Here is a 13,602-nt window from a genome sequence, read left to right on the forward strand (position 1 = left end):
AGTATGATAAAAAAAATAACTAAGCTTCGGCCGGAATACTCGGTATTTGGCAGAATTAAGATTGGTGACATCTCTAATTAAAATTATATTATATATAGTTTCTTACAAATACATATAACTTTTTATATAAAAAAATCCTTGTTCATAATGCCAAACACATTATAGTTTTTTATAATAGTTGCAAACTAGTTTTATAATAACATACCGATACACAAATGTCATATTATTATGTGGGCTTCATTTTTTTTAAAGAAACAATTACTGTGAGCACGTTTATAAATCAACACACTTAAAAAAAAAGTAATATCAATGTCAAAAAATTTTTAAAAATTCAAAAAAATGGTTCTCAGAGTTCCTATAAGGGTTAAAATGGTTAAAAACTCATGCTAATATTTTTTTTCAATTAGCATGACGAATAGATAATTAAAAAAATAAATTTTTAATTTGAAAGAAACAAACATTTTTTTTTCAAAAACTTTTTGGCCCCCTTTCCTCTTTATATGTGATTATGTTTGAAATTAATTGGCGATTGTCGATTTTTTGAAACGAAATATTAGATAAGATTTATTTGAATAAGTTTAACAAGACCCAGTGAAAAATAAAACCGCGTCCCACATGGGTTCCGCGTGGGTTCCGTGTGGGATTGATGGGATTTACGTGGGACGGATTTTCCCATGTGGTATCCGTATGGAAATTTGTCATCTTAAACCCATGTGGGTAATCCCACATGGGTTACATGTGGGAACCATATGGTATTTACACACATGGGAAATCCCACGTGGGTTTCCTGTGGGATTTGCATGGGAATTAATTTGAAAGCTGGAAACTAAAAGAAAAACTTTAAAAAAAAAACTAAAATAAATTTTTAAATCGACATTGCATTGCGTTACGTTTATATTGTGTGAAAATATTTTATAATAATATAGAGAATGGCAAGCAAGTATGTAAGTACAACGAATAATGTTTGTCTTTCTTTATAGAAATAAGATTAAGATTTGTGCAAATAGACGTATTATTAGGATAATATAATAGTTATTTGAATATAGATCTTGAGTAAATTATTTGCAAACAATAAACTGATGCAAGTTGAAATGTTGCCAAAAACCAATCTTGCATGCATGGCACACTGCAGTGTCCCACAAAGAAGTGCAGGTTTGAAAGTCAAAGAATTCCCAATTTTCTTTATTAAAAAAAGAAAAAAATAGGATGGAGATGGGTTTCTGTAACTTTTTTTATGCTCCAAAACTTTTAACTTTAGATATAATAAGGTCCTTAAGACTTAAGGGACTTACGAACTACATTGAGGAACAAAAACAGGATATTTACAGAAACTTTTCAATTTTTAATTTGGAGTACCACAGTGTTATTGGGAATAGAGCCTCTGGGTCCGGTTTTCAAAGTAATATGATCTAAAGTAATGTTTAAATAAAATAATATGCTTTAAAATGCATATAGTTATACATATAACTCCTGATAGTTAACTATATGTATAACTAGTTATACATATAATTTGTTATAGAAACTTATTTTTTAAGGTTAAGCTTGAACAAATTAGTACCAATTAATTCAAATTCAAGATTTAGTTAAAGTTCAAGTTCTTATTTATTCATTGTTTTTGTTAATTTTATATTTATTTGTTCAAATTTATCAGTTAGTACTATTTTTTACTACAGTAAGAATGTTTATCATTGTTGAACCTGATTTTATTAGTAATTTAATTTTATTTTCAACATATTTTGACAACACCCTTTATATTTTAAATGATGACAGCTTTACTTTTATATTGATGTTAAATTTATTACGTTTCAATAACTCAGATTGAATCTTAACTGAATTATTGTAAGCTTTGTAGGGGGTTGTTGTATATCAAATGGTGTTGTAAATAAAGTAAAAATTATATATATATATATATATATATATATATATATATATATATATATATATACATATATAAATATATATATATATATATATATACATATATAAACATATATATACATATATATATATATATATATACATATATATATATATATATATATATATATATATATATATAAACATATATATACATATATATATATATATATATATATAAACATATATATACATATATATATATATATATGTTTATATATATATATATGTATGTATATATATATATATGTATATATATATGTATATATACATATATACATATATATATACATATATATATATATATACATATACATATATATATACATATATATGTATATATATATATATACATATATACATATATATATATATACATATATATATATACATATATATATATACATATATATATATACATATATATATACATATATATATATATATATATATATATATATGTATATATATATATATATATATATATATATAACATTAAAACAATAAAGTTTATACAAAATTTCTCTTTAAAACGAATACCATTAACATTGTGATGATAATAGCATTAGGAAACTAGTATTTATGTATTATTATTATACTATAAATAAATAGTTTTTTAATTCATTTTATAAAATAGAGACTGATAACTGATAATGGAAATAAATACAAATTATAAAAATCATGTAAACTTCATTTATTATTTCTAAACACTATATTAATGTTAGTTTGCAAAGTTAAAATCAATTTAGAGCATTGTTATTAGTTCTTTTGCAATTCGCACTTCCACTTCTGTCTCTCAAATTTATAAAATAGGTGGTCAAAGCTTGCTCAAAAGGTAGGTTTTCAGCATAACAATGCTTTTTTCTTACACTTTCTATATCATATTTCTAAATCATATTTCTAATCAATTACCTAAATCATAGGGTCATCTATGCATAATGATGTCAGATGATGACCTGTTTATTGAACACCTTCACCCTTTATCAAACTCAGTCAATTTTTTGCCATCTCCCATTGAAAATGATGTCAATTTCTGTTATCATATTATGATGGTATATCTGAATTGTTAATATAATATAAAAAATGCATATACCATCAATTTTTTTCTGGTTCAATTATACATTTATTCTCAACAGTACTATAAGTAAAAAAAACAAACATAAATTGTTCATTCAGATAAGCAAGCTAAATTCTGAATTTAAATTGTTTTTACTATGATCCTCTACAGTTTTAAGCAACAAAAGCAAGAAGTTTTTAGACCACATTGTTGGGTGAATACCTCTAAAACCTGCTCATAGCTTGCATAAATTGTTTTACTTTTTTTTGAAATAAAATATTTTACTTTTTTTTGAAATATAATATTTTACTTTTTTTTTTAATTCAATTTTTTAATTTACATTATTTTGGTCTCAACATCCCCTCCCCATTGTCAATTATTGTTAAACTCACACTGCCCCTCTATCTACTGGCATCATTTATAGATGATCCCATAGCCTAAATAATATATATTTATTTATATATATATATATATATATATATATATATATATATATATATATATATATATATATATATATATATATATATATATATATAATATATATATATATATATATATATATATATATATATATATATATATATATATATATATATATATATATATATATATATATATATATATATATATATATATATATATATTAGTAGTAGAAAATCACTTAACAAAATTTTTTTCCATTTAACACTGTGTTTCATCAACAAAGATTCATCAGAAATGGATGATCAAATTAATAAAACTTCAATTTATACCAAAATTAAATTACAGGAAGTTGCAAATGTCTTAACTACTGTAAATTTTCACACATTTGTGGAATTTGCTGACACTATTATAAAAAGAATTCTTTAGAAATGATTACTTATGCTATTTTTTTAAAAAGGTTTTTTTAAAAAGGGTAGTTAATGTAAATATTATTTGAACTCATTTATTTTTATAGTTTTTTAGGAGAAACTTATTTTCGTGCCTACATTTAGAAATTAATTCCGATCTTTTGTTTAATAAGCATTCTTGATTTGCATGTGTAATTATTTCAAATTTTTCTTGTAGGCATAGTATGCATTTTTTGGAAATATTGTTATATGCAGGCGCTGTTTTAAGGATAGACCAATTCAGTATAAAATCATCAATATTTTTTTCTTTTAATTCCCATATATATTTTGACAGCATGGTGTCTTTTTTATAAATTGAAGTTTTATTAATTTGATCATCCATTTCTGATGAATCTTTGTTGATGAAACACAGTGTTAAATGGAAAAAAATTTTGTTAAGTGATTTTCTACTACTAATATAATTGCTCTGTTCTGTTAAGAACATTGAGCACTCTATTGTGTAGAATACTTTTTAAAGTTGTTTAAATATATATATATATATATATATATATATATATATATATATATATATATATATATATATATATATATATATATATATATATATTTATATATATATATATTATTTACTTTATTTACAACACCATTTGATATACAACAAACCCTTACAAAGCTTACAATAATTCAGTTAAAATTCAATCTGAGTTATTGAAACGTAATAAATTTAACATCAATAGAAAAAAAGCTGTCGTCATTTAAAATGTAAAGTGTGTTGTCAAAATATGTTGAAAATAAAATTAGGTTACTAATAAAATCACGTTCAACAATGATAAATATTCTTACTGTAGTAAGAATTAGTACTAGTTAACAAATTTGAACAAATAAATATAAAATAGTGAAAAAACAATGAACAAATAAGAACTTGAACTTGAACTAAATCTTGAATTTGAATTAATTGGTACTAATTTGTTCAAGCATAACCTTAAAAAATAAGTTTATATAATAAATTTTATGTATAACTAGTTATACATATAGTTAATTATCAGGAGTTATATGTATAACTGCATGCATTTTAAAGCATTTTATTTAATTTATATATTACTTTAGATCATATTACTTTGAATACTGGACCCAGAGACTTTATTCCCAATTACACTGTGGTACTCCAGATTAAAAATTGAAAAGTTTCTGTAAATATCCTGTTTTTGTTCCTCAATGTACTTCGTAAGTCCCTTAAGTTTTATGAACCTTATTATATCTAAAGTTAAAAGTTTTGGAGCCTAAAAAAAGTTACAAAAACCTCCCTATCTCCCCCCTATTTTAATTTTTTTTTTTAATAAAGAAAATTTAACTTTCAAACCAGCATTTCTTTGTGGGACACTGCAGTGTCCCATGCATGCATGCTTGGTTTTTGACAACATTTGAACTTGCATCAGTCAATTATTTGCAGATAATATACTCAAGAACTATATTTAAATATCATATGAACATGTTAGAGAATGTTCATATGATATTTGAACATCACAAATTTAATAATATTGTTGTGATATGTTATATAAATAATACCATAATAGATTATGATATGAAAATAAGATAGGATATGAAGGCAATGATCAAAGAATAAATTTACTTATAGAAATTTAGATGTTTGTTTATTAGTTTCAGAATATTATATAACAGGCCTTGACATTGCGCAACAAAGTTGTTAAACTGAAGGCCAATTTCTAATACTGTGTTTACATTTTCATCTTTTAACATTAGACGAAAGTTTGTGTTCATGTTTTTTTTAATAAATCCTTAAAATTTGATTGGTTTATAAATTAGATAGCGCAACTTCAAGATTATACTGATGCAAGGTTCAAGGCGTTACATTGTAAGGTAATAATATTGTCAAACTAACGGTAAGTTTTTTTAATAATTAAAATGCCTTTAAAATGCTGTGTATTTCTTTGCAAGTCAAACTACAACAAAAATATCAATTTATACAACTACAACTACAATATCAATTACAACTACAACAAAAATATCAATACTCAACTACAACAAAAATATCAATTTATAAATTCCCGAAGAATCTAGAGGAGAGAAAAAGATGTAGTGAAGCTATCCCAAGAACTGGTTTTATTGTTACAGACTATACAGCAGTATGTCAACTTCATTGGCCAAATAAAGCACCTTTTGAAAGCAAATATGGGAAGCAACGACCTTTAAACCCACCATCTGTTTTTAAAAAGATTCCGCCTAGTTGTTTAGCCACACCAGCAAGTAAAGTTAGAAAAACTGTAACTTCAAGCGGTTTTCAAAGCATTTTACCAGATGAGTTAAATGATTTTCTAAAAGAGGATGAACTTATATTTGATGGTATTCAATCTTTGTTAAGTGATAATAACGATGTTATTGTTTTCCAGCTTAATAAAAAAAGTTTACACATACAATCAAAAATGTACAAATTTGGTGTTCCATTATTTATTTTAGTAATTTTCAATGATTATTCATTTGTAGCTAACCATAATGGCACAACTTGTAATATTTCATCTTTAGCTGTAAACAAATTAAAGTTAATAAAAACATAATCAACTTTATTTGAAGCAATTAGATTTTTAAAAAATAAAGAAAGTTCGCTTTAGTCAAATATTCTATTCGAACACCTTAATGCTATGAGAAAAGTTAATGTTGCTCTACATTATATGTAGAGCATATGAGTATTTTGCTATGCGACTTTGTCGCATAGCAAAATAATTATATGCTCTACATATAATATCTGCAAATATGATTGTTTATATGATTGAATATGATTGTTTATATGTTTATAGGTCTATGTCAAAGCTTCATTACTTTACCATAGAGGTGCTTTGTTTGGTCAAGCAGTAAACTACCCTGAAAGGTTAGCTAAAACAATTTTATCATTTATGATTAAATGTCTTTTTGGAGGTCCAGAATTTATATGTAGAGCTCAACCTGTTGCAAATCTTCCCTCTGAATTTTAGTTTGCTCAATGTCAACAAATTGTTGATACGATAAATAATATTGAAAATAGTAAGACACTGATAATAATTACTGATGGTAACTGTGTAAATCAAAGATTTTTTGGAATGTTTAAAACAGTTGATAGTAAACCATGGTTAACAACATCAGGTATATATTTTTTGTATGATTATGTGCATCTCTTAAAATCTATACAAAACAATTGGTTGACAGAAAAGACTGACGAACTTCAATTTTTGAACAATAAAGAACTGGCTTAGGCTAAGTGAAGTGATTTAGAAACTTTATATAAAACTGAGTGCAATAGTCTTTTTAAACTCTCTAAACTTACAGCTAAATCAGTTTATCCAAAACCAATAGAGAGACAATCTGTAAAGTTTTATTTGTCTGTTTTTTGCAAAGAAACAGTAACTGCATTAAGAACGCATCCAGAGATTGAAAATAAAGCATTTGAAGGTACTGCTGTATTTATTGGAAAAATTATTTTTTATGAATGTTGTTAATGTCAAAGAACCTGGCGCTGGCATTCGGTTTAGAAATGAGTTATGCGGAGAAATCCACTCAGTTGGTGATCAACAGTTACAACTGCTACGAGATATTGCTGAACTGTCAAATTTTATGAAACCTACAGGTAAGTGTGTAAAACAGCTTACGCTAGATACTAGCAATGCAATAGCGCATTCATGTTATGGCTTTATTGATCTTGTAGAAACTTTGTTGAGTAATGGAGCAAAATATGTCTTATTAGGTTGGTTTTCAACAGATCCACTTGAAAAAGCTTTTTCTAAGCTTCAACAGGGATCTGGAGGTACTTACTTTATAAAGGCTAAATCTGTAATTGAAAAAATTAATATTCATCATACTAAATTGATATTAAAACTTGACATTCCTGTTGATGGTATTGATGGTCATACTTGTGACATATGTTTTAGAGATATTTCTACTGATGAAAAAGAACTTCTGGATAATATACATGATCTTGAAAGCTCAGTTAATAAATCTACATTAGTGGCTATAGTTTACATGTGCAAAAAAGCGAAATAAAAATTTATGATGATTCTACCAATTATTATTATAAATATGGAAGTTATCTGTATAGCCTAAACAGAGGCGGACTTGAAATTCCTTCTGATATTCTTGTTGGTCTCTGATATTCTAATGGTCAATATTTTGCTTTTTTTTTTCAAGGTGCTACTGACCTTTTATGCAGAACATTTTGTGTTACTCAGTTTCAGTTCATTGCTGCTAAATATAAATTTAAAATCGCAAAAAAACAATGCAGAGTATATTCTAATATTCTGCTAAAGAATTATTTACTAATTACCACTCCCAAAATACTAAAGCTATCATAATTTATGTGAAAATTAGTTTTGTAATTTATTATGCTATTTACTTGTTATGTTTTTTATTTTCTCATTAGCCTATGTCTCTCAATGTTTGAATTTGTAAATATTTACCCTGTTAAAACTTTTTTTTTGCTTGAATCAACTTTTGTTGGTGTTTTTTATTGTTGGTGATTTTTATTGTTACCATTTTTAGCAAAAAAAATTAAAAATACAGTTATCTTTCTAATATATAGATATATACTTTGTTATGGTTCTGCTTGTTATTGATACTATTTAATATTACATAAATATTCTTAATGAAATTTGAAATACGAAAAATATCTTTTAACAATTTTTTGGTTTTCTTTTTATATTTCCGTCTTTACTAGAGATTATTATTAGAAAACATAGACTGCCATTACACCCTACCTAATATAAAAATATATCAATATAAGTAAAAGTGAAAGTTTAATCGGCCTTCAGTTTTTACGGCATTTTGCGCGATGTCAAGGCCTGTTATTATAAAAGGCCGTGTGTGTGACGAAAAAGTAAAGATAAAAAGTAAAGTTGGGTGCAATAGCCAGTGGCTATTGCACCCAACGTCTACATCATTGAAAAAGTAGGTTTTTACATTTTTGTTTTTGTTTTTTTGTTTAACTACTTATCCTAATTGACCACTTTTTTTCAGGATTCTCCTCATGGGTTCAAATGGGTTCTCTCTCTCTCTCTCTCTCTCTCTCTATCTCTCTCTCTCTCTCTCTCTATCTATCTATCTCTCTATCTATATATCTATTTTTTTTTTTATATATATATTTGTATTTTTTTTTTTTTTTAGAAAATGTTTGAAGAAAGAAGATACTAAAAACCTTAGTATTATGCAAGCCGAAGCGATTTAATTAATTCAATCGACAAAAAACGGCGTGTAAATCGCAAAAGAAAAAATAATATTTTTAATATTCATTTTGGATGTATTGATTAATAGCATTTATTTTAAAATAAATTCATTTTGCAACACGTTTTTTAATTTTATAAAATTTCGTTATAATAGTTTAAGGTAAATCCCACATAGGTTATAGGTGGAAAATATCACATGTAAAAGATCAAAAATGCTACACATTTTGAATACCAAATGGGATAAAGTAGTAAATACCAGATTAAGTTAAGCCTCTCTGAAAGCTTCGATGATTAATTTTAAATTACTATTTAAGTAATTTTTAAATTAAAAGAACTTTAAAAATTATCATAGAAGCATTCGGACTTTCATTTGTCTAGTATTGACTACTTTTATACCATTTAGATTAAAATATATGTGGCATTTAAGATCTATAACATGTAGTATTTTACACCTATATCCCATGTAGGATTTACCACATAAAACCCATGTGGGATTTACCATATAAAACCCACATGGGACAAAATAATAATCCCCATATGGGTTACATGTGGTAAAAACCCACGCGTATCCCATATGGGATTTACCATATGAAACCCACATGGGACAAAATAATAATCCCTACATGGGTCACATATGGAAAAAATCCACGGGTATCCCATGTGCGCTTTTTCACTGGGGAAGAGGTTTGTTTTTAATAAAATTGTTAAAAGAGTCATTATTACATCCAGCTATGCCAAAGTAAATGGTGAAAAGTAAAATCTTTAGAATTTGATTTTAAACCTTTAGTTTATGAGTAATAAAGTTATTTGAATGATTTAAGATTTATTCTAAACTCTTTACTAAATCTTAAGTTGTTTTTTGTTTTTTTTTGAAATTTGATAATTTTTAAGCAAAAGGCAACTTTTTATTGTTATTACATTTAAAGAATCCAACTTTAAATTTTTCAGTCACCGTGATTTTTTTGCGAAACCTAGTTTGACAATGTCAAAATAGGTTTTGTTTATAGTTATTTCAAATTGGCATAACGATAAATGCACATAAGTTTGGAGTTAGCACAACGCGTAAAAATGTCATATTTTAAACTTCAAAAAATGTTATCTATGCCACTGTACACACACAAACACACACACACATACACACACACACACTCATACACACACGAGCACTCACGCACATACTCTTGGCTGGTAGTTCTAAAACTTACCTATAAAATGTCACTTTAAATTGATTACTAAAAAACAAGACCGCTGCCTGTCTATAACTATAAAAATTAATAACATTCTACTGCACTTATGGCTTTATCAGTCGATGTATGTACGCCTTGGCAGCCGTGAAATTAAAGCCAAAAAATAAAATTTAAAAAGCGTAGAAATTAAAAGAGTTCCTAATAAAAATAAAAATGTTTGTCACTAATTTAATATTCCTACTCTTTTTTTCACAATTTTTTTTAAATTTTTTTTCTACAATCATATGATATTTATACAAAGTATTAATTTTTTATACTAGCATATGAAATTTATAACATTTATACAAGTTTTTTATTTTGCCATGCAAAAAAATTGTCGTCAATGCATTTAAAAATAAATCCTAATATGATTACTATGTGCATATTTTTAAACATTATATGAAGAAAAAAACCAAACCAGTATCTTTTTAACATCTCTTTCTTTTTTTCAGATTGATTCTTAATTCTAAATTTAATTCTTCAGTGTTTTTGAAATGCCGATTTCAAAAACTATGTAATATATCAACTGCAACAACTTTTTTACTTTTTTCTTTTTTGTAGCCATCATTTTCCACATAGAATAAAAACGTGGTAAATTATCTTCAAAAAAGTGTTTAGAATGAAACATCGTAGTACATAAGGACGTCTTTAAACGGAAAGAAACCAAGCACCATTTTTAACTAAATTGAGTTATTGACTTTAACTTGTAGAGAATTGTCAAATTTATATAGTAATATAAATTTGACATAATAAAAATAACAAACCTTCTTTAACTACTGTGTTGTCAATAAGCAGGAAGAGATCAAGAAAAAAAGTGAAATCCTGTATCCAGTACACTGTAATAAACAGAAAGAAAACCATTTTCTTATTACCATGCATATGGCGCTTAGCCCCTTTCCGTTTAAAAGCGTACATATAATCTTGTAAAAAACCAAAAATGTATTGCAAAATGTCTGCCGTTTAACAAAGTTAACTCATATAAACTCAACTATTGATTTATACAAATTACACGCAAGTACAATTTTTTGCTTACTTTATAACATTTGTATAACATTGTGGTATCGTGATTCTGGTCCTGAATGTAATTGTTTGATTATAAATTAAAGTGATCAGTGTAAATACATAATAAATTATTCACGGCAATCGTTTGTAGATTGTGCTGTATAAGACCTTGCGTCATAAATTTAAAAAATTATTTGAAGAACGGCTTTAACTTTCACTCGTTATCCGTCAATTATTTGAAGACAGCCGTAAATGGTAATTGGAAAATATTTATACAGTTGATCTGCTATTTTATTTGTACCACGTAAGAAGTCATTTATAATTTAAGGACTTATTTTTTAACCTGAGTGCATGATTTTGTTTAAGCTTTATTTGTGGTTTCTCATGTAACAAAATAAACCAGAATCAATTTTTTTCTCCACATTCATTTTTCTCTTTTTTTGAGTTTTCAAATTCAAAAAAATAGTTAATAAAGAAAGATTTATTTTTTGAGCTGAAATACATAACAAAGAGGTTTTTAAAGATTTTCGTAAAAGTTACATTTTTTTTACAAATAACAATTATTTTAATGTACAATTCTTCACAGTAATGGGATTTTGCTGAATAAAAAGTTTATTTCATTTTTTTTAAAAATTGACATCATACTTGTCATAGATGGTGTGAAATAATGTCTTATAACCAAGTTTGCATTATAAGTATGGCTTATGTGCATAAATTATTAATTATTAAACAATGCTCAGATTGATTTACTTGCATTAAGTATACAAAAATTTATATATTTTATTTAGTAATACTTTTACGCTATTTGTAAAGTGAATCTCACTTTTATTAATTGATTTTTGTTACTTATTTTAGCATTGCAATATTGCTCATTATATTATTGAGAATTAATAGAAATGTTGCTGCTGTAACTCTTGTTAGTTGTTTACGGAAATGCACTATTTTTTAACACCCTTTTCAAACAAACTACAAAAGATTTTAATGTTACATTTTTTTTAATACTCCAAAAAATCCTTATGTTTTGTAAACGATGGTCGTTGATTGCCAGTTATGTTTATCTTGATTGAACCTCGGACCTTTCAATCCTAAGTTAAAACTTTAACTGCAGCATCAACTTAAGCGAAGTAGTTAATAAAAAAATGAAATTCACCATCTTTATTAGTTTATTAATTTTTTTAGCTGTATTTTTTTTTTATGTGATTATTTTTTTATGATTTTTTTTATGTGATTATTTTTGGATTATTGGCGATTACTGATTTTTAAAACGTAACATAATTAAACAAAAAAAGTTTATTTTTAATTTTTTTTTTTTTTTTTTTTTTTTTTTTTTGCCGTTTAAAAATATTCATTCCGTAATTTACTAACAAAATATAAATATAGCAGGGGCGAGAAGAAGACTAATATGTCTTATCACCAAGCCCCTTTATAAATTCCGTAAATATAAAGGTTAATTTTAAAATAAGAAACTTCGTTAATTTTATAAAATAAACAAATGTACAAAAGTGGTAAAAAGAAAAGAAAAAAAAATGAAAAGTGAAAAATTAGCTAGAAGCGCTATAGGCTTAGCAAAAAACAAAAACAATAAAAATATATATATTAGGATATAAATAAATTTAACTCAGTCTTTTTCTAAATTTAATATACTTTTCATGTTTTTGATAGATAAATCATAATGTAATTTCAAAAATAGTTTTGTGGTAAATCATTCTTTATTAATAGCTGTCTTAGTTTTGTCTTAAACTCATTAAGCATTGTTAGAGTTTTAAGTTCAGTTGAAAGTATTTTATTCCATGCCTTTGGTCCTCTTATTGAAATTGAAAAATCAGTTGCTGCATAATAACTTTTGGGCTGTAAATATCTGTTATTTGAATATCTAGTTAGATATTTGTATTCCTTTATCTTGAATAACGGGTTAAATATTTTTGGAATGATACTTTTATTAATTTTGAACATAAAAATTAGGAGATGATAAATATTTATTTGGTAGATATTTAGTATATTTAAGTTAATAAATAAGGGTCGAGAAGGTGTATAGCGGCTTTTATTGGATATAATTCTGATAGCATGTTTTTGCATATTAAAGAGTTTTTTCAATTTATTTTTATTGGTACTACACCATGCAATGCTAGCGTAATTAAAATAGGAATGAATAAAGGAGAAATATAAGAGTTTTAAACAACTTAGATTTAAAAATGGTTTTGCCCTATATAGCATGCCGATGTTCCTTGATATTTTACCTTCAATATATTTTATCTGACATCTCCAAGTTACATTTTCGTCCAGGAGTACGTCTAGAAATTTTAATGATACCTCTCTTTTTATTTCATAATTGTTAATACAAAGATTTGGAAGTTTTAATGGAA

The 13,602-nt window shown here is 25.5% G+C and overlaps 2 protein-coding genes across 2 annotated transcripts in view; both read left to right on the forward strand.

Annotated features, from left to right (window-relative positions):
* Positions 1-652: 652 nt before the first annotated feature.
* LOC136078051 (uncharacterized) lies at positions 653-9,131 on the forward strand. Its single transcript, XM_065792766.1, has 2 exons — positions 653-944; positions 5,632-9,131. Exon 2 carries the CDS (start codon positions 7,282-7,284, stop codon positions 7,834-7,836), a length of 555 nt encoding a protein of 184 aa, XP_065648838.1. The 5' UTR covers positions 653-944; positions 5,632-7,281; the 3' UTR covers positions 7,837-9,131.
* Positions 9,132-11,460: 2,329 nt separating this feature from the next.
* The window catches only part of LOC100210062 (protein GDAP2 homolog), a 72,302-nt gene continuing 70,160 nt past the window's right edge, over positions 11,461-13,602 (forward strand). Inside the window, exon 1 of the mRNA XM_065792769.1 lies at positions 11,461-11,543. The gene's annotated coding sequence lies outside the window, so the exon portion shown is untranslated. The remainder of the gene's footprint in view (positions 11,544-13,602) is intronic.

The sequence above is a fragment of the Hydra vulgaris genome, chromosome 03, assembly GCF_038396675.1.
Source record: "Hydra vulgaris chromosome 03, alternate assembly HydraT2T_AEP".
In the NCBI taxonomy this organism is placed as follows: domain Eukaryota; kingdom Metazoa; phylum Cnidaria; class Hydrozoa; order Anthoathecata; family Hydridae; genus Hydra; species Hydra vulgaris.